Source organism: Scheffersomyces xylosifermentans (assembly GCF_036884685.1).
Source record: "Scheffersomyces xylosifermentans strain CBS 12540 chromosome Unknown RJT20scaffold_5, whole genome shotgun sequence".
NCBI classification, from domain to species: Eukaryota; Fungi; Ascomycota; class Pichiomycetes; order Serinales; family Debaryomycetaceae; genus Scheffersomyces; species Scheffersomyces xylosifermentans.
Window position 1 is genome coordinate 1,223,537 of NW_027042943.1, and position 23,374 is coordinate 1,246,910.

The 23,374-nt window shown below is 41.1% G+C and overlaps 8 protein-coding genes across 8 annotated transcripts; 3 read left to right on the forward strand and 5 right to left on the reverse strand. All coding sequences in view use genetic code 12, as the record gives it.

The window, feature by feature from the left end:
* Positions 1 to 265: 265 nt before the first annotated feature.
* On the forward strand, positions 266 to 3,249 carry RJT20DRAFT_129098 (uncharacterized protein). The gene has a single exon (XM_064917429.1). The coding sequence runs from the start codon at positions 670 to 672 to the stop codon at positions 3,016 to 3,018; it is 2,349 nt and encodes a 782-aa protein (XP_064773845.1). The 5' UTR covers positions 266 to 669; the 3' UTR covers positions 3,019 to 3,249.
* A 342-nt stretch (positions 3,250 to 3,591) lies between these two features.
* On the forward strand, positions 3,592 to 4,313 carry RJT20DRAFT_129100 (uncharacterized protein). Its single transcript, XM_064917430.1, has one exon. The coding sequence runs from the start codon at positions 3,637 to 3,639 to the stop codon at positions 4,156 to 4,158; it is 522 nt and encodes a 173-aa protein (XP_064773846.1). The 5' UTR covers positions 3,592 to 3,636; the 3' UTR covers positions 4,159 to 4,313.
* A 93-nt stretch (positions 4,314 to 4,406) lies between these two features.
* RJT20DRAFT_3430 (uncharacterized protein) lies at positions 4,407 to 4,736 on the reverse strand (the record flags this gene model as incomplete). Its single annotated transcript, XM_064919753.1, has 1 exon — positions 4,407 to 4,736. One exon carries the CDS (start codon positions 4,734 to 4,736, stop codon positions 4,407 to 4,409), a length of 330 nt encoding a protein of 109 aa, XP_064773847.1.
* A 672-nt stretch (positions 4,737 to 5,408) lies between these two features.
* Positions 5,409 to 5,819, reverse strand: RJT20DRAFT_135753 (uncharacterized protein; the record flags this gene model as incomplete). Its single annotated transcript, XM_064918425.1, has 1 exon — positions 5,409 to 5,819. One exon carries the CDS (start codon positions 5,817 to 5,819, stop codon positions 5,409 to 5,411), a length of 411 nt encoding a protein of 136 aa, XP_064773848.1.
* Positions 5,820 to 7,133: 1,314 nt separating this feature from the next.
* On the reverse strand, positions 7,134 to 7,961 carry RJT20DRAFT_141644 (uncharacterized protein). The gene has a single exon (XM_064918638.1). It carries the CDS (start codon positions 7,820 to 7,822, stop codon positions 7,343 to 7,345), a length of 480 nt encoding a protein of 159 aa, XP_064773849.1. The 5' UTR covers positions 7,823 to 7,961; the 3' UTR covers positions 7,134 to 7,342.
* Positions 7,962 to 10,926: 2,965 nt separating this feature from the next.
* On the forward strand, positions 10,927 to 13,976 carry FOX2 (bifunctional hydroxyacyl-CoA dehydrogenase/enoyl-CoA hydratase). Its single transcript, XM_064920402.1, has one exon. It carries the CDS (start codon positions 11,047 to 11,049, stop codon positions 13,732 to 13,734), a length of 2,688 nt encoding a protein of 895 aa, XP_064773850.1. The 5' UTR covers positions 10,927 to 11,046; the 3' UTR covers positions 13,735 to 13,976.
* Positions 13,977 to 14,103: 127 nt separating this feature from the next.
* Positions 14,104 to 16,584, reverse strand: MIH1 (putative tyrosine protein phosphatase; the record flags this gene model as incomplete). The annotated part of the gene is made up of 1 exon (XM_064919757.1): positions 14,104 to 16,584. The coding sequence occupies one exon, from the start codon at positions 16,582 to 16,584 to the stop codon at positions 14,104 to 14,106; it is 2,481 nt and encodes an 826-aa protein (XP_064773851.1).
* A 3,086-nt stretch (positions 16,585 to 19,670) lies between these two features.
* RJT20DRAFT_108594 (serine/threonine protein kinase) lies at positions 19,671 to 22,133 on the reverse strand (the record flags this gene model as incomplete). The annotated part of the gene is made up of 2 exons (XM_064915748.1): positions 19,671 to 20,163; positions 20,254 to 22,133. 2 exons carry the CDS (start codon positions 22,131 to 22,133, stop codon positions 19,830 to 19,832), a joined length of 2,214 nt encoding a protein of 737 aa, XP_064773852.1. The 3' UTR covers positions 19,671 to 19,829.
* Between the last annotated feature and the right edge of the window lie 1,241 nt (positions 22,134 to 23,374).

Here is a 23,374-nt window from a genome sequence, read left to right on the forward strand (position 1 = left end):
GGTTGCAGTTTATTTCGACCTGTTTCAATTGTCTCGCTCTCACTCTGAGGATAGAAGCTTACTCTGACGATACCATCTTACTATATCACACACTTCACTTGCGAGACGTAACCTTTCTATTCCACTACTCGCTTATCTCCCTAGCTCCACACCTCCCTAACCTACCTCACCACCTCTCCCACCTTTATTCTTTTCCGTCTCTCCCTTCCCACTCTCCCACTCTACCTCGCTATTCCTCCCTCACACTCTCTCACTCTCACTCTCCCTCTCACTCTCTCTCGCTATTCTCCTGTTCCACCCCCCTACGCATCCTCCCCCTTTTTTTCCCTGTCCTCACTAACGTTCCTCCTCCCTTCTCACATTTCCCGTTTCTCATTTCCCATTTCTCATTTCACCGTTTCTGGTTTCTGGGATTGTCAGTTTCTCATTTCTCCATAGTTTTCTTTTGGTTCGTCCACGGTTACACGCTACAATCCATTAGGCAATTGGTCGTAATAAAGGCATAGAAATCCAGCTAAAGGCACAAATCCTGGTCCTACTATCAATCCCAGCAATTCCCCAAGCTTTTGTACCATAGAAACATTAGCCGCCTGCTATACACCACATAATAGCAGTTTTACAACCCTTATCTCACCCTCCTCCGCTAAGTTTCAATTGCTATCCACACAAATGTCCCAATCCGTCTACCAAACAAACGGGAAACCGTTGTCGCAACAGGCCCTCTACCAACAGAAGTTGAGACAAGGTATCTACACCACGCCAGGTGTCGCTTCCGTCGGTGTCAACTCCAACGCTTCGGACACCGCTGCCTTGCTTGCTGCCTCGTCCGACTTGACCGTTAGACCTTCATACGAACGTACCATCGCCCCAGAAGCACAAACTGCCGCTTTGGCCGCAAAGAGAGAGAGTATCAAGGCTTGGACTCGTGAGACCACCGACCCCAACGCCGATGCTGCTGCCGCTAACGCCAGAACAAGTACTTTGACCAGTACTCACTCGGCAGCTTCCACAAGCTCGGTAGGGACCGGTATTCCATCTTACAAGGGTGATTCTCTTTACAGAGCCGCCAACCAAAACTCTACCTCTACCATGACCTCGAGAATTAACCCAGAGAAAGACATTAAGAGAAGCGGTCTTGTCACCAAGTCATCTGCCCCAGCTTTCGACATTAACAAAGTCACCCAATTAGCCAACAAAAACTCCACAAAGTCTCTTAATTCAAGATTCAACCCAGACTTGGACTTTAGATCAGGAATTAATGCCGGAAAGCAAACTCCAACCGAGTACTTGAACCAAGACGAAGAAGACCTCGCTGCCAATGGTGCAGCTGCATCATTAAAGCATGGAGGTGGTTACTCCGACCAGGTTTCCGCCCAGAAGCGTACCCAGTCTTTCAAAGCAGTCGATGTAGTCAACAGCACTTTGCTTGCTGCTGCCAACAGCAGAGCATCTGAGAGATTGCTGTCTCTTAAGGGTCCAACATCTGCAGACTTGAAGGCTCAAGCTCAACTTTACGCTAATGCATTAGCCATTGCCCAAAAGAATAGTGACGAAAGAGTAAAGAACAACAAGGCCGGTGTAATTGACCTCGGTGGTGGTTTAACCATGCTTAGAAGTGACTTGGACCAAATGGCAGCTCAATATGTCCAACCAGTTTTGAATGATATTACAACAAAGGCCGACGCAAAGAGAGAATTAGATGCTCAAAAGCTTGCCAAACAGAAGGAGTTGGAAACTCAGCATCAATTGGCTAAGCAGGAAGAGTGGGCTCGAAAGAACAGAGATAAACAAGAGAGAGAGGCAGCTAAACAGCAAAGAATTGCCGAAAACGAGGAGAAGAAGAAGGGCGAAGAAGACAAATATGCTGAGTACCAGAATGAAAAGAGTGAAGAGGTTAGCGCTAAGGTTGCTGAATTAAAGGCATTAGAATTGAAGTATGCCGAGGAGAAGGAAGCCCTCTTGTCCGCCAAACAAGCCAACCAGGAGAAGATTGATGAGGAGGAAGCTGCATTGATTGCCGAGCGCAAGAAGGAACTCGATGACTTACAAGCCGAGAAGGATGAGCTCTTGAAGCCTACCTTGGAAGAATTGAAAGAGGAAACTGCCAAGTTGAAGGAAGTCACTGATGCAAGAGATGAATTACTCAATGAAGTTAAGGCCGCCGAGACCTTGAACAAAGAGTACACTGAAAAGATTGCTGAGTTGAACGAAAAATTGGAGACTACTAAGGCGGACATCGAGAAATACACCACTGATTTGGAGGTGGCCACTGCCAAGCACGAGGAAACATCAAAGGAAGTGGATGCCTTACATCAACAACACAATGAAGAATCCCTGAAGGCTGAACAGGAACACAAGGATTTGGATAGTCAATTGGAAGAATTGAACAAGACCAAGGAACAGCACTTGGCAGACAAGGCTTCACAAAAGGAAAAAATCTTGAGCGCTATTGACGAGAAGGTAAAGGATGAGCACAACATTAACAAGGAATTACCAGAGCACTTGAGAAGCGATGTAGATGAAGACAAGTTAAGAGACACTGGATCGTTGTTTTCTTTTGAAGAGCCAAAGATAAAGGAAGTTCCATTAGTTAGTGTGGCCGACACCTCCGCTGTTGATCCAAAGACTCCAGCTGCTGAAATAAAGACTCCAGTAGAAGAACCTAAAAAGTCCACGAAGCCAGCAGTTGTAGAAGGTGTATTGGGTGCTTTGGGAGGTGTTTCTTCTACTTCTTCAAAGAAGAAAACTAGCACACTTAGAAGATTGAGTAGTATTTTCAAGACTCCAAGTAAATCCTCAGCATCAAAGCCAACAGCCAAGGAGGAGAAGCCTGTGGTATCTAAAGAGGAGCCAAAGAAAGTAGAGAAAGCAGAGAAGGAAGCTGACGCCGAAGAAAAGAAAGAAGCTGTCAAGCCAACTCCAGCCGATGCAGAGAGTAATGGCGACTACGACGACGACATCTCGTTGAACCAAAGCCAAAACAAAAACAAAGGCGGCTTATTCAAGGAAGAAATCTAAAAGTTCACTTCAATTTAACCATCCGTATCGTTTGCTTTCCACCATGAATCTCCCAAATCAACAGCGCCCTGTTAGCGAACATTCAATTCTACGGGACTTAGTCTCTGTAATGATTATTTGTTTTAATCGTTTACATTTGTATTGACACTTTTTATCTATCAATAGCGAGGGCCGGCTACAAGACTATTCGGCCCGCTTTTTTGTACTATTTAATAAATGCAATTGTGTGTTCTCTTACTTTATGTAACTTATGGCTTCCAGTAGTCACTGTAGACAGGGAGTGTATAGGATTACAGCCCCGATAAGGTGGGGTCTACGATTCTTTAAGCTTCGTGGTATACCACCAACCCCGCAGGATTTACTAAAATTGCAAATCCTAGCTTATCTTTCAGGTACTAGCAAGCGACTACCCCACAAGACATAACGTATACAACCAATTCAATACCCCACTCAACTTAAGTATATCACACCAGCACCGTTAGTTAGAGTCTCCAAGTTATAATATGTTCTGCATATAGTCTAGGCATTTTTCACTACCAAAAGTTCCTTACTGAAATTGGTTTATTGTAGAAGTTGATGGTGATGTAGTAGTATATAGCATAGTAGAAAGTATTATAGATGAGTCAAGAAGCCCCAAGTAAGTCCAACCATTCGGGGTTGAAGTCGTTTTTGAGTAAATACAATTTTAAAGTCGGAGAAGCTTCAGATGAGTATATAGATCGCCGTAAAAAGCAGATGATGCTTTTCATGGGATCAGCTGCTGTGACTATCTTTGCCTCTAGATTTGCCCACAAATCCACTATATCAAGACAGTATATACCCACTTTGTTTCAGGGGAACCATGCTCCGCCTTTAAGCTACAATTTTGCTACAGATGCAGCCGTGGCGGTAGGAACTGGTACCATATTGTGTGGATCTGTTTCTTCAATGGTGATATTTGGATCGTGTTGGATATTGGATGTTTCTACATTCAAGGAGTTTGGTTGGAAGATGAAGGCTTTAATGGGTGGGTATGATAAGGAGAGAGAGTTAAGTCAAATACCCATGGATGAGGAAAGTGCATTGATTCAGGATAGCTTGAACGATATCTTAGAGGGAAAGTACGACTTTGATGATATTGAAGAGGCGAAGAAGCAATGAGGTGCTGCAAGCCTAAGTATTGAAGAAAGTGCTTTGACTGATGATATCAGTTACTTGTAAATAGTAAAAGATGTTTTATGTATTTATGATTCAAAATCATATATACTTAACTACTAAATAGTCCAAAATGTATTAATTTATACAGTTATATCTGCCCTTATTCGTAAGTCAAAATCTAATTCCAACTCTCTGATTGTTTCAAGAAGTATCCAAGTATCTGCTGTTCAAAAGTTTTCGAGCTTTCTCCATTATGCCTCCAAAACTTCCCAATCATTGATCCATACGTATTCGTCCACCAAGGACTCCTGAAAAGGGTCCTCTTCTAAGATATGGGGTCCGAAAAGAACTGAAAGGTCATCAGAGGATTCCCTTAATTTCCACAATAACTCCTGGACAATATTGTGATGCAATTGAAGTATATTTACCACAATAGAGCATAACTCAAAGAAGCTCTTGACCAATTGATAAGTAGCAATTATGACAAATGGAATCACGACAATGCTGCAATAGGCAATTAGCAAGTAGATGAAGATGTCTGAGCTTTCCTTGGTATCATTTTTTGATGTAATTGGTGCCATTTGCTATTTTTAAGGCTTGATATGAGTTCTTACTAGAATACAAGTAATGTTCAAATAAAGAAGAACCCTGGAAGAATTTGGGTTTATATATTTTTCAAAAAAGTGGGGATGTTGATAAAATGGATACTTTTCAATTATTATTTTGCAATCAAAAACTGTGGATTAGGAATTGGCATAACCTGCCTTAAAGAAGTCCAAAATGGGTGTGGGGACCTAGGAGAGATAAGGAAGAATACGTGACCCAGTCAGATGCTATGTTCCTGAAGAGGTTTATAACTTCTTTAATTAAATGTGAAATATGAAATATATATGGAAATTCAAAAAGTTTTCCCCATACTATAGTTTTGGGAAAGTAATAGCTCCCAAAGATACTACAGTTAGCAGATCACTTACTATTGTATGTTAGAGAGATTAGCTATGAAGAAGAAATAACAGTTAATTCTTATATTTGGTACTTTACGTATATAATTTATAAAAGTAACAATGTAATCTTCTAAATTCTCATTGCTATATTGAGCTTAATTCTTGAACCCATCCAATATTAATTTCCAATTAGAACATTAAAATAGAACATTAATATAAAACCCACTTTGGTATATTGAACCAAAAGTCTATCGAAGTTGTGTCACACTATAGCATGTTGATTAAATAACGAACAGCCGGAACAAATGTTCATACAAACCAAAATGCTGAATTGTTAATTCCATAACCAAGTCGCCCCAGCAGAAAGTCATTTCCTCCAGTTTGAGTCTCTATTTGAATACTTGAATTTAGAAGTGGAGTATTTTCGTTTATGGATTCATCATCTTTATCATCTTGTTCTAGCTCACTTGCACTTAAAACCTCAAATTGCTCCAACATAGTACTGAATAAAACGTTTAGTCCATTGTGGAAATATTGGAGGTCCTTGATAAAAAGAGACCAAGCTTCCTTGGCAAATTGCAAGAAACAACTTCCAATCAATTGTAGAGTGATAGCTATTAAAAATGGAATAATTACGATGATGCAATATCCAACAAAGACATAAAACACTATATAATTACTATCCTTCGGCCTATTTTCTTCTTTGGGGATCGCAGCCATTTTGATTTGAACAATTAAGCAATGAATATTGAAAATTGAAAAAGACATCAGTTTATATATAAAGAGTCTTGAATCTGGTTTTTAGATGACTCGCAATATAGATGACTCGTGAAAGGAATCTACCCCATATTTTTTGGCTATATTTTTACAATCCGCCCGTTAATCTCGATCTCAATTATATTTGCCAAATGTATAACGCGTATAAGCGATGATGTCATATTGCGTTGTTGTTATGAGGGTGAGGGAAGAGCTCACCTTTGGAAATTAGAACTCTAGAGTTTGAAATCAGGTCGCTTCACTTCTGACAACATTACGCTAGCTTATGCTTCTTCGAGTCTTGGACCCATTGAGGTCTGTAGAACCCAGGTTAACTTTCTTATCATAACCTTTGAAAACATGTATAATATTATATACAGGATAGATGATTAGATTCTTATCGTAAAAAAATACCTTCGTCCTTTTCAGAATTTTTATAAGCCAACACCAAACGAAGTAGTATGTCGGGTAGTTATCAATTTACTAATATGGTAACAATTTTTCGGATAAAAAGTAATCTTACAAATTCACGAATTGCTACCATTCTCGGAGAGAGACATCAATGTCCCCTTGAAGGAACCTTTAAGGAACCTTTAAGGAACGAGTTGTTACTCTCTTATTTTTTTTTTTGTGGGGAAAGCACTAATATTTTTTCGGGGTTTCTACTCAGTATGCCAATGCTGTTTTACTTTGAAATACCATATAACACTACATGGTTCAGGGGAGACCAATAAATAGCACAATAGCAACATGGACTGGGTTTGGATACAACGGAGAATCCACAATTCGACCTAGGCCGTAGACAAGAGATTTTCCTAGCAAATTACCAAAGCGCTACGAAAACAATTCTGTACAATAATTGATCATGAATATTTAAATCCGTATCAGCTGCTGACTAAGTTGTTGCAACCAATTGGGTTGGATCATTAAAATTTATAGTCTTCATTCTTTCCGACGGAAGCAATCATTTTGCTTTATGATATGTGGCTGTTTCCAGGAAGTTATTTTCACCCATATTATCGGTGACGACCATTTGCTTAGTTTTCACAATTTGATTGAAAGTTCTTGTTCCTGGGATATCTCACTTTCCTGAATTATTATTATCTATCACCTCTTATTGGGGTAACATAACTTCCTGTCAATGTTACAAAAATTTTAGTTAATACTTCCTACCAGAGGAGAAAAGCTTAATACTGCACAATGGTAACTATACAGATGTCATTTATGCACAGCCTCGTTAATTATTCACTTACTTGAAGGTCAGCGGAGCATAAATAAATTGGGGTGATTATTGTGTATTGTTTGTATTTTATTTGGTTGTATATTGCTGATTGTATATTGTAGACTAATAGTTGTCCAGCATCCTATTAGTGTTTATATAATAAAATGGAATACCTAACACAGTGTACTCCGGAGTAAACAATGGGTATATAAAAAGAAGTTAATATAATGAATTCGTCGAAATGCCATCAGTTAAAATGTGGATTCTAAGCAAAGAGAGACCTGTATTGTACTTCTTCTTCTCCAGATTCAGGTACAATGGGGAGTTTTGATGAAGAAAGACTCGATCTCCTTCTAGGAAACCTGGCTGCATCGGTTGAGTTTCCCTTGTAGAAAATGGCTGGGCTCACTTCAAATGTGTAGTTCATCAAGTATTGTTTGCGGAAAAGCGTGTCGTCGGAATTCAATAATGGTCCCTCTTCACTCACCACTGCTATGTTTTCGGCGAATCCGTCTGGCGACTTCCCCTTTTGAGCTTCTAGGTCCAATTTATTCGAAATAATTGCCTTTTCACTCTGTTCGGTGCTTGTGATAAGCACTGACTCACAAGCAGAGGACGAAAACCATGCAAGGAGCCTAACAACAACGAGCATCACAAGGAATAAAATAATTGAGATGATCGCTATGTTGAGATAAAGGGAGTTTTCCAGTTCGAATTGTTGAAGATTATGGATGGAGGAAGTCATTCTTGAATGTGAAGTAATTGCTTGTAAGTAGTGAATTTAAGCTTATAAGCAAGTATTGTTTGTTTTGAGCTTGGTTGTATGTGATTATACTTTAACCTGAATGGAGAACAAAACAGACATAACTTCTTCAGGGAAATATCCTTCTACTTATACTGAAAGCTTTGGTAAGATCCCATATCGATCCACAGGTCCATTATACGGAGATATTTTGCAGTCATTGCATTCCGTGGCCTGCACATGCCCACTACGATAAGACCATTTCGTGTAAGCCGAGTGACGTGACCAACGGTCCTAGTAAAAGTAGACGTAGATCCGATGACTCAGTTAAGATTTCGGCGCCACTTGCCATTAGCAGAGAGTCATAACAGGTAATAATCTTCTCGATCATTGATAGTATTTTATTGGCATTAATGCAACTTGCTTCTGTCCGAGGCCGATATGCACAATGTTATCGAAGGGCCCCATGCACGGTTGGAGATGTCATTAGAATCAAGGTCATTGCATTCAAAGATGTGTATCCGATTCCTAATTCCACCAATACAAACACGCCAGATTCAGCTCAAACCAAATATAGCCACCTTCCCACGGAATACAACCTTTATACACAGCCTGCTACATGTTTCGATGTACCGTCATTGAAGACACATGTACCCTTCTCATAATTGATGTACCAATCCGGTCTATAGGTGCGAATTTTTTACCCGATAGTGATAGGGTCTCACACGAGGCCTAGAAAATAGCCAATGATGTAATTAAAGTATGTAGTATCAGAGGGTAGAAGAGTATACCTTAAATACGAAGTCTCATGTGTCCTTTTTAGTTCAACTTGCCAAGACCGAGATGATATGAGTGGAGCATTTAAGCACGAGGTGAAAGTTTTCACTTATATGGTACAATGATCTGACATCGTGGCACTGTCAGATACAAAGGGCCAACTGGGTGAGTGGATTAATATTACACCTGATACTGATGATGGTCATACCATTTTGGTGGTCCATGATTTGTTTCTGGCTTCGGGTAGTTCCTTCGAGGAACGATTAGTACAATCAGGGTGTATTGAATATCCTCGAAGTAGAATACCTGTTCCTATTATTTGCTTTTATTGACTTACAGTTACATGTTGCAATATGTGTTCGATAAATTAAGTAAATTGATTGAAACATTAACTCGCATCTTTTAGTAGACGTAGAACTGGTTCCCTGCTTTGTAAATCTGTCAATTTGACATATCCTAGTCAGTATAGTGACGTCATGGTATATTCAGGAGATCTGAGATCTGAGATCAGATAAGACGAGACTTATGAATGGTACAGTAAACTGCCGAAGTTCACCAATATCCGTCATAACTACAATATAGACATGTTGTGAAGTTACTGGACTTCATATAGGTGTACAAGTATGCCTCCTCATCGAAAGGAAATCATTCATTGAAAGGAAATCATTCATTGAAAGGAAATCATTCATTCATTGCACTATACTCATTATATATGTATATAGAGACTTCACTTTGCAACAAACTAACCTCTAGCGCTAAAAATCATAAGCCTTTTCTTAACAGTTTTATGCACCTTCCAGCTTTTTCATCCATCCTTCCCTTTTACTTCCACTGAAATCCCTTAAATGGTTGCAAAACTGAACAGCCCACAAAAGCACCTCAAACACGAAATCTTCAAACGTAAATCACGTGACTACAATACACACACACGCACACACACACACACTCTCTCTCTCTCTCATTTTTACATTTTGTTCGAGCCACAGGTCGTGTCTCTATCACTTACATAGACTGACTTCTCTTTCATGAAAAATGTGAAAAATTCCACCTGACCCTCGGGAGTGCAGGTATCTGCCGGCTTTTGGAGCGACCTCGGGTAGAAGACATGATGGGTGTCACCAATACCAAGGATGGGCATATGCATTGGGAGCCTTTGTTCCAGAGAGGGGCAACCACAGTCATCATGTGGTGGAGGTCACGAGGTGGGATTGCCGACGGACGAAAGAAAAGTAGTGCTAGTGTGTTTGAAGGAGTGTGAATGTAACCGATCCGGAGTGGTCTGGGTGTGGCATTTATGTCGGAAATAGGATTTCTGGGGTAGGGCGTAGCAGAGTGATAGGGGGGGTTAGAGACGAGGGTAATTTAGCAGTTGGGAGAATCCGAGATTATAAGGACTGGGGGATTGGGGACTGGGGTGATGTAGAGAAGGTGATGGGGAGGAATTGGGGAAATACGGAAAAGTAGATAGAGAAAACCAAAGGATTCAGGATATCAATTTAAGCCAGAATCTTCGAAAATGGCTAGTTTTGTAGGCTGAAAAGTCATATTGTGGAAGAGTCTCATTAATTTTCCAGGCATTAACTATACAATACAAGACACACTACAATACAAGACAAACTACAATATCATCATACAATACCAAAATGCAACCTACCCAACCTATCCAGCCCCAATGAAATACCGATCATCGTTCCCTCCCACCCAGTTCTTCCAAGAAAACACATGAAGCTCAACACCCCCAGATCATGAAACTCCCTCCTCCACACACCCTTTTCCTGTTCCCATGTCTCATGTCTCTCTGGTTGGCTTCCCCTGGAGCTCCCCTCTAATCCTCGGTTATTCCCCAGCTTTTCTTTAAACCTTCACAAGCTCCCCTTTGTTGTACACAGTTCTGTCCTCTGGAACCGTTCTCTTCCATGGTGTTCCCATGTATTCTAGCCTGTGTCTATACAGTTTTCTCTGTTGTCTGTAGTAGCCTCTACTAACTTTATTACATTACCGTATGGGGTATGCTGTCCCCGCAAAATCACATCCTGTTCTTACCATGCCATTGGCACCTCTTTGGCTCGTTTCCGCTCGGTACTACTCCCCCAGTCTGTCGCTTTGTGCCTTCCTGGTCGCAGGCATCCATGGAACTGGTGCTGGTGCCGAGTTCTGGAGACTGCGTGGTGGACAGTGGTGGAGGTGTCTCTTTTGGTTTGCTGCTGTAACCGTTGATAATCGCATTGGCGATTTTTCAGTTACTGGGGTATATATATATATCCGAGGAATTCCTTGGGTGCCAATTGGGGATTGGTAAAAGGTTCTGTTTTTTCTGATTTCTGATTTCTGATTTCTTTCTGAATTCTCTACTAGCTGGTGGATATTTGTCTATATAATTGATATTGCAGTTGACTATCGCAATATAGTTTATACCTATACATCTGTCACTACTATAGAACCGCATCACAATGAGTGAATTATCGTTCAAAGACAAGGTTGTCATCATCACCGGAGCTGGTGGTGGTTTGGGTAAGTACTACTCGCTTCAATTCGCCAAAAGAGGTGCCAAGGTCGTTGTCAACGACTTGGGTGGAGCTCTTAACGGAGCTGGTGGTGATTCTGCTGCCGCCGATGTTGTTGTCAACGAAATCAAGGCCGCTGGTGGTATTGCTGTCGCTGACTACAACAACGTTCTTGATGGTGAAAAGATTGTCGAAACCGCCGTCAAGAACTTCGGTACCGTTCACATTGTCATCAACAACGCCGGTATCTTAAGAGATTCTTCTTTCAAGAAGATCACCGAAAAGGACTTCAAGTTGGTCCTTGACGTCCATCTTAACGGTGCCTACAAGGTCACCCAGGCTGCTTGGCCTTACTTCAGAAAGCAAGGATACGGTAGAATCGTCAACACCTCTTCGCCAGCCGGTTTGTACGGCAACTTTGGTCAAACCAACTACTCTGCTGCCAAGTCCGGTTTGATTGGTTTTGCTGAAACCTTAGCTAGAGAAGGTGAAAGATACAACATCAGAGCAAACACCATTGCTCCATTGGCCAGATCCAGAATGACTGAAACCATTCTTCCTCCTCCAATTTTGGAGAAGTTGGGCCCAGAGAAGGTTGCCCCATTGGTTCTCTACTTGTCCCACGAAGAAAGTGATGTCAATGGTGAAATCTTTGAGGTTGCTGCTGGTTTCTACGGTCAAATCCGTTGGGAAAGATCCGGAGGTGTCTTGTTCAAGCCAGATGAGACGTTCACTGCTGAAGCCGTGGCAAAGAGATTCAGCGAAATCTTGGATTTCGATGATTCCAAGAAGCCAGAGCTCTTGAAGAACACCCACCCACAAGCTTTGAACGACTACGCCAGTTTGACCAGAGCTGCTAGAGAATTACCACCAAACGACAACTCTGGTGCTCCAAAGATCTCTCTTAAGAACAAGGTTGTTTTGATTACTGGTGCTGGTGCCGGTTTGGGTAAGGAATACGCTAAGTTCTTTGCCAAGTACGGTGCTAAGGTTGTTGTGAACGATTTCAAGGATGCTTCTAAGACCGTCGCTGAAATCAAGGCTGCTGGTGGCGAGGCTGCTGTCGACCACCACAACGTTGCTACTGAGGCTGAAGCCATCATTAAGAACGTTATCGACACTTACGGTACTATCGATATCTTGATTAACAATGCCGGTATCTTGAGAGACAAATCTTTCGCCAAGATGTCCCCTGAAGAGTGGTACAGTGTCCAACAAGTTCACTTGATCGGTACTTTCAACTTGACCAGGCTCGCTTGGCCACACTTCTTGGAGAAGAAGTACGGTAGAGTTATCAACATTTCTTCCACTTCTGGTATCTACGGTAACTTCGGTCAAGCTAACTACGCTTCTGCTAAGTGTGCCATCTTAGGTCTTTCCAAGACCCTTGCCATCGAAGGTGCTAAGAGCAACATTAAGGTTAACGTTGTCGCTCCACACGCTGAGACTGCCATGACCTTGACTGTCTTCTCTAAGGACGACTTGAACTTGTACCACCCAGACCAAGTTGCTCCATTATTAGTCTACTTGGCCTCTGAAGATGTCGAAGTCACCGGTGAGACCTTCGAAGCTGGTGGAGGTTGGATCGGTAACACCAGATGGCAAAGAGCCAAGGGTGCCGTCTCGCATGCTGCTGACGTCACTCCTGAATTCGTCCGTGACAAGCTTGATGACATTAGAGACTTCGAAAAGGATACTGCCAACCCTAAGAGTACCACCGAATCTTCCATGTCTATCTTGGAGGCCATTGGTGATGGTGACGAAGAAGAGGAAGAAGAAGACGATGACGATGATGATGAAGAAGACCCAGTCTTCCACTACGGTGACAGAGAAGTCATTCTTTACAACATCTCTGTTGGTGCTACTGCTAAGCAATTACATCTTGTCTACGAAAACAATGAAGACTTCCAAGTTATTCCAACCTTCGGTCACTTGGCTACCTTCAACTCTGGCAAGTCCCAACTTACTTTTGCCAGATTATTGAAGAACTTCAACCCAATGTTGTTGTTGCACGGTGAGCACTACATCAAGATCCACAAGTTCCCAATCCCAGTTGAAGCCGGTGTCAAGACATCTTTCAACCCACTTGCTATTACTCAAAAGGGTACTAACACCATTGTTGTCCACGGATCTAAGTCTGTTGACTCCACAACTGGTGAGGCTCTCTTCGAGAACGAAGCTACTTTCTTCATCAGAAAGTGTGAAGGTAACACCAAGAAGTACGGTGAGAGAAGAACTTTTGCTACTCAACAATTCCTTGCTCCAAAGAGAGACCCAGACTTCTCCATCGATGTCCCAGTTTCCGTTGACAAGGCTGCTCTTTACAGATTGACTGGTGACAGAAACCCATTGCACATTGACCCACAATTTGCCGCTGCTGCTAAGTTCCCAAACCCAATCTTGCACGGTATGGCCACTTGTGGTTTGTCCGCTAAGGTCTTGTTGGACAAGTTTGGTCCATTCGGTGAGATCAAGGTCAGATTCACTGGTATCGTCTACCCTGGTGAGACCTTGAGAGTTCTTGCTTGGAAGGAAGGTGATGTGATTACTTTCCAGACCCATGTTGTTGAGAGAGGCACCATTGCCATCAACAATGCCGCCATTAAGTTGATCGGTGACAGTGCCAAGATCTAAGCATTGGAGATATTGAGCTGAATTTTTGTTAACTGTTTTAAATTATGAAAATCTATTTATTATCGCTAGTTTAGTTATTTATTCCCTACTGGTGGGGTATGCAATATATGCTTACGAATAATTGAAATGTTGCTATTGTGTAGACTGCTAACCTAACTGTGTATTATGGTAAGCGCCAATAAGTTCTCGTTTATAGTTGGGAAGTGAATCCAGTCTTCAAAGTCTGGCTGTATATATACTTATAATACTATACGCACATAATTGTAATTTTCACAGCCATTATCCAGCATTCACGCCTCTACAAGTCATAATATATGCAATTTTATTAAGTATTAACCTATGGAAACCAGGTATGATTTAAGATCACAACTAGTTAAATGGACTCTTCTGAGAAAATGCGGACACAGCTGGAGTTGGAAGGGTTGAATTACTATTATCCTTTCCTCCATATTTAAGTGTGCTACTGTTATGTGAGTAAAATCCATCATCCTGTTCTTCGTCTGCCTCGTCTATGTCAAGCGACATGAAGTTATAAAGTCCTCCGCCAGCAGATGAAAGTAAAGAACCAGAACGCTTTCTGACGTGGTTAGTGTGGCGAATGTTAGGTTTAGGGAAGAACGGAACAGTGAAGTCAACAGGAGTGTCGTTGATTGGATCAATGATGGAGGAGCTGTGATGCACGCCAGAATCGAGGGTGGAAACTGGCGTAGCTGTTGACAATGGGGAGCTGATAATTGGTGATGAATGCAAGAGCAGCGGAGTTGAAATCATTGTTTTATTCGACGAGCTATTGCCGCTTGTGTTGAGCCTATTGAGGTTATGACGAGATCCCTTCAGTTTAATATTGTTCGGGAATTTGAATGTTGAATGTGGGGCATTATGCGAGTTGTGATGGATGATGTTGCTAGTAGCTGCACCGGCCAAGTTGCTAGAAGTATTCGAGATACTGCTCATTGAGGGTGTTCTGTTAGGCAATACTGGAACCGGAGCAGATGGTTTCCTAGTCACTGGCTTGAATACATTAGCACTAAGGGCGGTAGAATTAGAGAAGCCATTATTAGAAGGACCAGTAGTCATGTTTCTCATATAGTTTGTAAGGTTGCTTGATTTAGGCTCGAAAAAGTCCGATAACTCACCCATTGGGGATGAAAACAGGTCTGATAATGACTCTGTAGATGAAAAAGTACCATCAGAGCAGATCGAAGAAATAGAAGAGTTGATCGAAACGCTGGAGGACGAGAGATTACCATTAGAGGAAAGTGATTTCATGTGACCAGATCTGAAAGATGTTGAAGGTGGTTGGAATTCTTGATCGAAGACAGTAGTCTGCGACGAGTTGGCAGAAGCATTGTTAGAAGGGGACCATACGATACTTTCAGATGATGAATTATGGGCAAAGATAGACTGGTCATAAGAAAAAGTCGAAGCTCTGGCGAGCTTGAGACCACTACCAACACTGGAGACACTCAATGTCTTCACTCCAGTATCGGACCTCTGTCTCTTAAGAATCTTTTCGCTTGTTATTGTAGTATATGACCGCGATCTGTTGTGGTTATATGGAGCAATAGGAAGATCATCACTTCCAAATTGGTTGTACGATTTTGCTCTTGTCAATTTGCTTTCTTGTCTTACTCTGTGCATTTCGCTTTCACAATTCTTCTCGTGGTTAACGTCCTTCATTTCTACGTATCCTCTTGGAAAGCAGTGTTTGCTGTACTTTCTGAAGAATTCTTTGTAGCCGCCCTCCAAGACAACGATATCTGGATACTTCAAGTATGGGTAGCTGTCAATATGGATTCTTCTATCGACTTTTCTTAAGTGACTGGCCATCGTAGGGCCACGGAATACGCTGAACTCACAATGGAAGATTACCAAACGTCTTTTCTCTTTTTCATTTGGACCATCTTTATGAAGCCCACTCAAGAACTCAGTCTCCAAGTCTTTTTTGGTAGATATATTTTTGGCGTCAAGGATATGGCCGCCATCATATTCATACTTGAAACGACAATCTACCACGACTATTTCGTCGAACTCGTCTTTATACTCTCCTGAGATGATCTTATCCATTTCATGTTCGTCGATTCTTGGTAACAATTCGTTTTTTACTGTGAATGTACGTATGGAAGTATTCTTCAAATGAGAGTTATCTTCCATGTGATAGCTTTCCTTTTCCTTTGTTGTTTGGCACATTGAGTGAATTCTTCTTATAGCTTGACTGTTACGAGAGTCAGAGCTGCTCTTCATAGCGTTACGCTTTTGAGTGGGTGAATGGGGCATATCGTCGTCTTCAGAGTCATCGGCGTCGTCATGAGCGAGTCTAATTCCAAGACCACTACTACTGGAAGCCATTGGAATACCCGAAGCGACTGAAGACATGAAATTGGGGTCGTTGGTATTGTTGGTTATAGTCGTGGTACTCATAGAGTTTTCATCATTAGTATTTGAAGTCCCGCTCAGAAAGAAACTATGGGAAGACTTGGTAACAGCAGTCATGGATCGAGTGAACGATTTGGTTGACGATGTTAGCTTCTTCTTCATGTTGGGAAGAACGAGATTAGAGAGGTTCTTGAATGGTTTCCTATTGAACAAGGGAGAGTAGATCTCTGATGTTGTCGGTACTGACGAAGATGTGCCGCCATTCATAGTACAAGGCAGAGCCAATTCTGATTCGATACTGACATAGTCGTCGTTTTGCATATCCAAGCATGAGCTGAGTGGTCTATCACGCTTGGAAGGTCTCTTAAGTAGAAGATCATTGGTTGGAGATATGGTCAGAGGACGCGACGGGTCCATGATGGAGATATTATTAGTAATATTAGTGTTATTATTGGTATTAGTGGTGTTGATCATAGTGAGCTCTTCATTGTGTAGCATAGTCCAGCTGTAGACTTCTTGTTGGAGAATATGAGACTCTGGTAATACAACCCCTTGAATGAATGTCTAAAAAATTCAATCCTATGATATCAATGTACCTGTAGAAAACCGTGGTGATACCAACAGACGATAAATAAAGGTACTATCCAAGCCAATGGAAAGAAAATAAGAAAATGAAGCTTGATTTAAAGGAAATCAGCTAATAACCAACAGCGCCTGAAGATGAAAAGTCAGTGTGCACGATACAAAGGCTGCTTGGGGATGCAAAAGTAAGTGGTAGCAATGAGAGGTAGCCCAGAACGACAAGAAGTAATATATATAACTATATATAATACAGCACCAGAAAGGAAATGCCAATAATAATGCCAACGAGAAAGCCCCAGATCAAGAAATTGCTAATTAACCAAAACGGTATATTTGTACAATGGTAGAATCAATAATATTAATATGGTCGGGTAGATACGTCACAGATCTCTGAACCGGTCTAACCAGCAACTGGATGGTGATATTCGACGAGACAATGGAGGTTGTATTTTTTTTTTGGGAGGCCCGAACAGAAGAAATAAAGAATATTGCCACTGTAACCAAGCAGGATTTGTCAGTGTTTTCAATATTCCTGTTATTGGAGGACAGGTCGTAATCGGGAAGACAATGGACTTGGTCCAAGCAAAGAAGGTTTCACGGAATGAGTGTCAGAAAACCGAAACTGGGATAATTATAGATCAAAGATAAATATGTGGTCGAGTAGAGGAAGGAGACGACCGGGTATGGAGGGATAAAATGAATGAATGAATCAATGAATTAAATAATGTGTAGGTAGGTGGATCAATGTAATAAATGGAAATGTCAAATATTGAATTTAATCAATAAAATTAATGTGATTTCAAGCGAGTGTCTGTATAATGAATGGATTTATGTATGTATGTGAAGATGGGTTAGGAGTATCTGGTCAAGCTATAGCAACGAGCTCCGTTAGCTATTGAGGTTTGTACGCTAATACGCTCCGGTTGTTAGAGTAACTCCTTCCAGTGACGGTTGGATTTATGTGAAGACGTCAAGAAGAAGAAAAATGCTAAGACAGAGATCAAGAAACAAGAAATTACTTATATTATTAGGACTGAGCTTCTACAGGTCGTGATATTATTAGGATGTGTTCTATTGTTTATTGCCATTGCCCATTCCTTCACAAACCAAGCCTTTGCGGAGATCTTCTGCATTAGCTTATGCTTGTTAGCAAAGGATTTGAGCAACGTAAGGAAGGTTTGCGTGTCCTGGCACTTTGTGTTAATTTCAAATGTGCATTCTATCCACAAATTGAAGAACGAAAACAACTACAACAACAACATTTGGATAAATAATAATAATAATGGCCATAATATCAATAATAGTAAATATTAAATATTTAAATTTTAATAATACATACAACAATGCCTGTGTTCAAACCAATGCCCAAACCCCTTAGCATGACCAATTTTGGCTATGACTACCTGGGCGTAGGTTGCATAAAAACAGCTAAACCGTCCAAGATTGCCCATTGGCGGCTGGCAAGCACCATTGGACACCACAGGTAGTTCTACGCCATTTCGAAGAACTTGAACTCGTGGTATGAGCCCCATTGAACAAATAGCGAGTGGAGTAAATTGGTTCTTTGTCCGTGATCCCAGATGTATCAGAAGTGTTGCTGGTAGCTTGTAGCAGTAGCGCTATGGTTGGCAAGGTGAAATTTCAATGTTGTTCATTACGCCAGATCACTCCATGTCCAATTTCAGACTACTCTGCGCATGAACACCTTCGAAGGCTGACTGAAAATCAGAAGATGCAAATTTTGTACTTGCTTCACCACACCGTGTATTGACATAAAAATGGCGAGTTTCGCGTCTGTAGTAGAATGACAGACCCTCTTACTTCTTCGCTATTTGGGGTTTTAGTTGCCCACATTTCGTCTGTTGGATGTACCTGGCCTAGCCGAACCCACACTAAACTCCCTCTAAACCCTAACCTTTGGAACTGCCATGTCATCTCCCACACGTATGGAACATGTCATGCTTGAGAAAATATTGTTTGTTTGTTTATCGACAATTTGCTAAAGTTTGCGTTCCGTCCCAAATAGGAAAGTTTCAGCAACATCAACGCTCATAGCATGCAATTTCCGCTTATAAAGGACACACTATATAATTATGATCCGGCACAAGTGGCTGCTAAACAGGATGAATACTACTGCAGATGCCATGAGCAAGAAATTGGTTTTGCACCATGTTCTTAGTCGTTTTAGTACTAATTGATAGTCGGCGTCGTCTGTTGCTCGGCTTGAGATACGGTTTATTGATAGAAGCTGCGAAATATTTGCAATCGTGATTAACGAGGGTATTTCCTTCTGTGCCGTGGATGGGCGTCGCGTAGATTGTCCTGGAGACACGGGATAAGTCATCGACATGGCATTCACTTGTGATAGACGAGCAATGGCAGGTTGATATTTCCGGGGTATTGACGCTTGTGGAAGAGATGGGATCATATCTTACAGATACTACTGGTCTGTGTGTGGTTGGTACAAAGAGGTATAGCCAGATTGTTCTGGCAACATGAGGCATCGCAGAGACATGTAACATGCACTGTGTGATACGCGAGATTTTGGTAACGGTTATGTTGAAGAAATTTTGTTACTCCAGTAGACCCCCAATGATGTGGAATGTCACCTCAATATGCACTTACGGAATAACAAATCAGTTTCTTCGACAGCGGTTTGACAATCTCTCAGGACAATGAGTGATACTCTTCATTATCAAAGACATCTCCAAAGAATCATTCTTTGCCTTGAAGAAAGCAGTCTCCTTTTGCTTTGTAATTCGGTTTTCAATTGCTGCAATAAAGTATGATCTTGTTCTTGTCTTAGGGGTCAATCTGCAAAATTGATCGTCTACAGATCCAGGAATGCTGTTCAAAACTGACAATCTTGGGATCCAGACTAAGCCATATAGTAATCCACTTGTCATGACGTTAGGTGCTGCGACAGCTCCATCTTTCTTCCTCGTCAATTCTTTCTTGATCAGTTGTTAATTACTCTATGCTATACCTATTTATATCAACTAACAAATAACGTAAGAAAAAAAAAATCTTTCAGACAAAAAGTCACTGTATTTGAGCCCCCCATGACAACCAAACGATGTTACATTGAAATATATTATCGTAAGATAATATCACAGCCCTAGATATATATGGTACCGTTATTTTAGACTATCCAAATAGTCATTCATATTCTGTAATGTCTGAACTTTCTCTAGGGGATCCTCTACAACAAAAGTCTGATTAGCTACGTCATCATCATCAACATCATCATCATCGTCCTCGTCCTCATCCAAATCTTCGCGTTTTAATATTCGTTTGGGAGCGCTCGAAGTGCTACTTCGCGCATTGACATCCTTGACCGAAGTCTCAGAGTAGCTGTCATCAGTGAGATATGCATTTAAGTTCAATGATGAGCTTGAACTGGTAATTCTGCTTAGACCGTAGCCATACGACGATATGGAATTCTTTCTAGAACCACTATCGATTGAAGTTCTATTGAATATTGGTGATGAAAGCGGTTCGGGATCTGACGATGTACTGCTCCTATTGCTTTTCGGGTCAGTGCTCTTCCCTGACAACGACGTACTGTTATGTGAACTGCTGCTTGAACTGTGTCCAACATTGAGTCCAAATATTGGAGGAGGCTCCATCAAATCAGTGTATTTACCCGGTGTAGACCCCTGGTTCTTCTTTGTCGGCGACGATAATGAGCTGATAGTTGGCTTTGCTCTGTTCTCTGGAGTCTTCTTTACGGCACTGGAACTATGATGCTTCTTTCCCTTATTACGAGAGAAAAATCTCTGGGAAGGGCTGAATATTGAATTGAAAGATGACGGTGAGCTAGCACCAATTGTAGTAACATTGTTATTTGTAGGAGTTACTGGTGATTTGATGCTATTGTTGCTTGCGGGAGACGTGAGAAAGTTCTTCACTGGAGAATTGTTGCGACTTGACGTTCGAGGAGCTTTGCGTTCTGAAACTTCGGGATTAAAAAGGACCAATGGTTTCGGCTTTACTCTATTTATACTCTCGGAATTTACTTCTTTGATTTTAGAGTGATCTTCATAATTCTTCTTATCCTCTCTTAAGGCCTTGAGCACGTCAGATGTGTCCACATCTTGTTCTACGTCACTGCCAAAGGAGGATGCTGACGACGAATCATCTAGATATGAATCTAAAAGGTCATCTACAGGCTCCAACCCTTTAAAAGACTCAACGTTAAGACTTTTGCTAGAAGGAGGCTTTATGCTATTTAGAGAACTTCTTGAGGATGTGGGCAACGGAGGTAACGAAGAAGTATCTTGCTTACCAGTGAAGAACTTCTTGATCTTCAACGAGAGACTGGCATCCATATCCGTCGGTGATATCAAACCAGCTGCCTGCTTCTCTTCCTTTTTAGCAGCATCTCGGAAAATTGCCTTGTTAAAGTTATGGAATCTTCTTTGTTCGCTCTCATTCAAGTCAAACGTAGTAAACTCATGGTTTTTAATTTCTTCGATTGTTATACGCCTTTGAGGATCCTTATTAAGCAATCTCTTTATCAAGTCTTTTAGAAACTTGAGCTCTTGGATATCTTCCTTGGTGGTTTTTGATGTGCTCTGTATCTTTGGAAACAGTAACTCCTCTTTTACAATATTCTGGAATAACTCATACTCGTTACAACCATTGAACGGGAGATTGTTAAACATTAAACAATAAATGGTCACTCCCAACGACCATATATCTATACTATAATCAATTTTGATCTTATTTCCCTCGTGGTCAGCATTTGTTATCATAGATAATCTATTACTGACAAACTGACATAGCTCGGGAGCATAAAATGCTGGTGTACCCATGGTTTTCCCAAGTTCCTTTTCATCATTTGCATTATTTTCTAGAATTAAGCTGACTCCGAAGTCCGATATTTTGATGGTATTGTCACTGTTAATCAAGAGATTTGAAGGTTTCAAGTCACGATGTATGATCTTTTTGTACGAATGGAGATACTCCAAGCCATTTACCACATCTCTAAGAATTTTATTAATTGTAAGTGGTTTCCTGTCATTATAGTGCTTTTGATATTTCTCATAATAGTGGTTGTAATGCTTCCAGTCAATTTCTCCGTACTTGCAGTATTCCAAGATAAGCAAGATTTTATCAAACTTCAAATCGTCTATTACCTGGTAAAGTTTGACCACATTTGGATGGTTTGATTCCTTCATTATTTGTATTTCACGCTTTATCTTGGTACTTTGGCTCATATAAGTTTTAGTAATGAGTCTAGTTTTGTCAATACGGTTGATAGTCTTAATTGCAACGTATTTGTCCAAGCACTGGGATCCGGAGTCTCTGACGACTTCTGCAAGAAGAACTTTTCCGAATTGACCCTGTCCTATTTTCTTTATTATCCTGTATTGCCCATTTATGACTTTTTTATTGGAGGCCAGCTCGAGTTTAATGGAAAGGGTTGGTGAGTCCATTATGCGTGATTGTGGTGATGAAATTTAGGAGTCGTGGGGTGAGTATAACTAATTTTACAGTTGGTTGTATAGGAAAAGTGATGAATATGGTTAAGGGTAATGCTTCCGAGGTCTTTTTGACACTCTTTCGTTGACCAATATCTCTGGATCAAATGGACAATAATGACCAGGCTATGAAATGAATTAATGATTGTGGTAGTATGGTACCGGAGTAGCAGCGAATAGCTTACAACAGTGATACTAATGCAGATGCGATGCCAGCTCCAGTGGAATCGACTTGTATGGGGATAAAATCGGGGATTTGACCTCGATATGATGGGTTTCTTTGCTTTATAGCGCCGTTTATGTGTATTGTGGTTTCTTTGTTAGACGCTGTGGTCTCACCAGTGCTAGGACAGGCCAGTTTCTCTTCTTCGTATTGTCTTCAAATCGCGAGGATACCGCTATCTTGCATCGGGTATATGGTCCTGTTTGTCCCAGCACGTCTTTGTTCTTGGCTGAGGCAGTGTTTCAGCGTATAGTTGGCTGCCCAGAGGTAATCCCAGAGGTAATACAAGTGATAAAGACGAGTCTGTAAGTAATTTGGCTGTACATAAGAAAACGCGTAAGAATAGCGAGAGAAGGAAATCAAACAGTTGATGGAAATGGGTGGGGCTAGCGAGAGCTGGCGAGGGTTTAGGGAAAGACGTGTGTGCGTAGTGAGTGCTTAGTGAGAAATGGGTGTGTTTGTTTTGTGAGTGATTAGTGAGTGATTAGTGAGGGATTAGTGAGAGAGTATGTGATTAGTGAGTGATTAGCGAGAAATGGATGGGTGATTAGTGAGAAAGTGCTTATGAGACATGGGTATGTGCTTAGTGAGAACTAGGTGTCTCATTAGTGAAATATAAGGGAGACATGTAAGCGGTGACAAGAACGTGTATGAAGTTTTATCGATGACAAATGAAGGTTTTGCAAAGCAATTGAAATTATTGGTGACACATTACCCACTCACACTAACGGCTTACTGAATTACTGAATTACTGATGTGATTAGTGAGAAATTAATGAAAATTACTGAGAAATTACTAAAGAAAGGGTAATTTTTAGTGTTTTAGTGCGAGTTTCGGTAGTGAGTTGTGCCGGGGCGAGGAGGGTTGTGGGTGCAAAATTGACTTGGTGCAAAATTGACTTGAATAGGGATTACATTGTACTTTCTTGTGAATAGAAATGCTATATATATATTATTAGGGGGAAACTAACTTC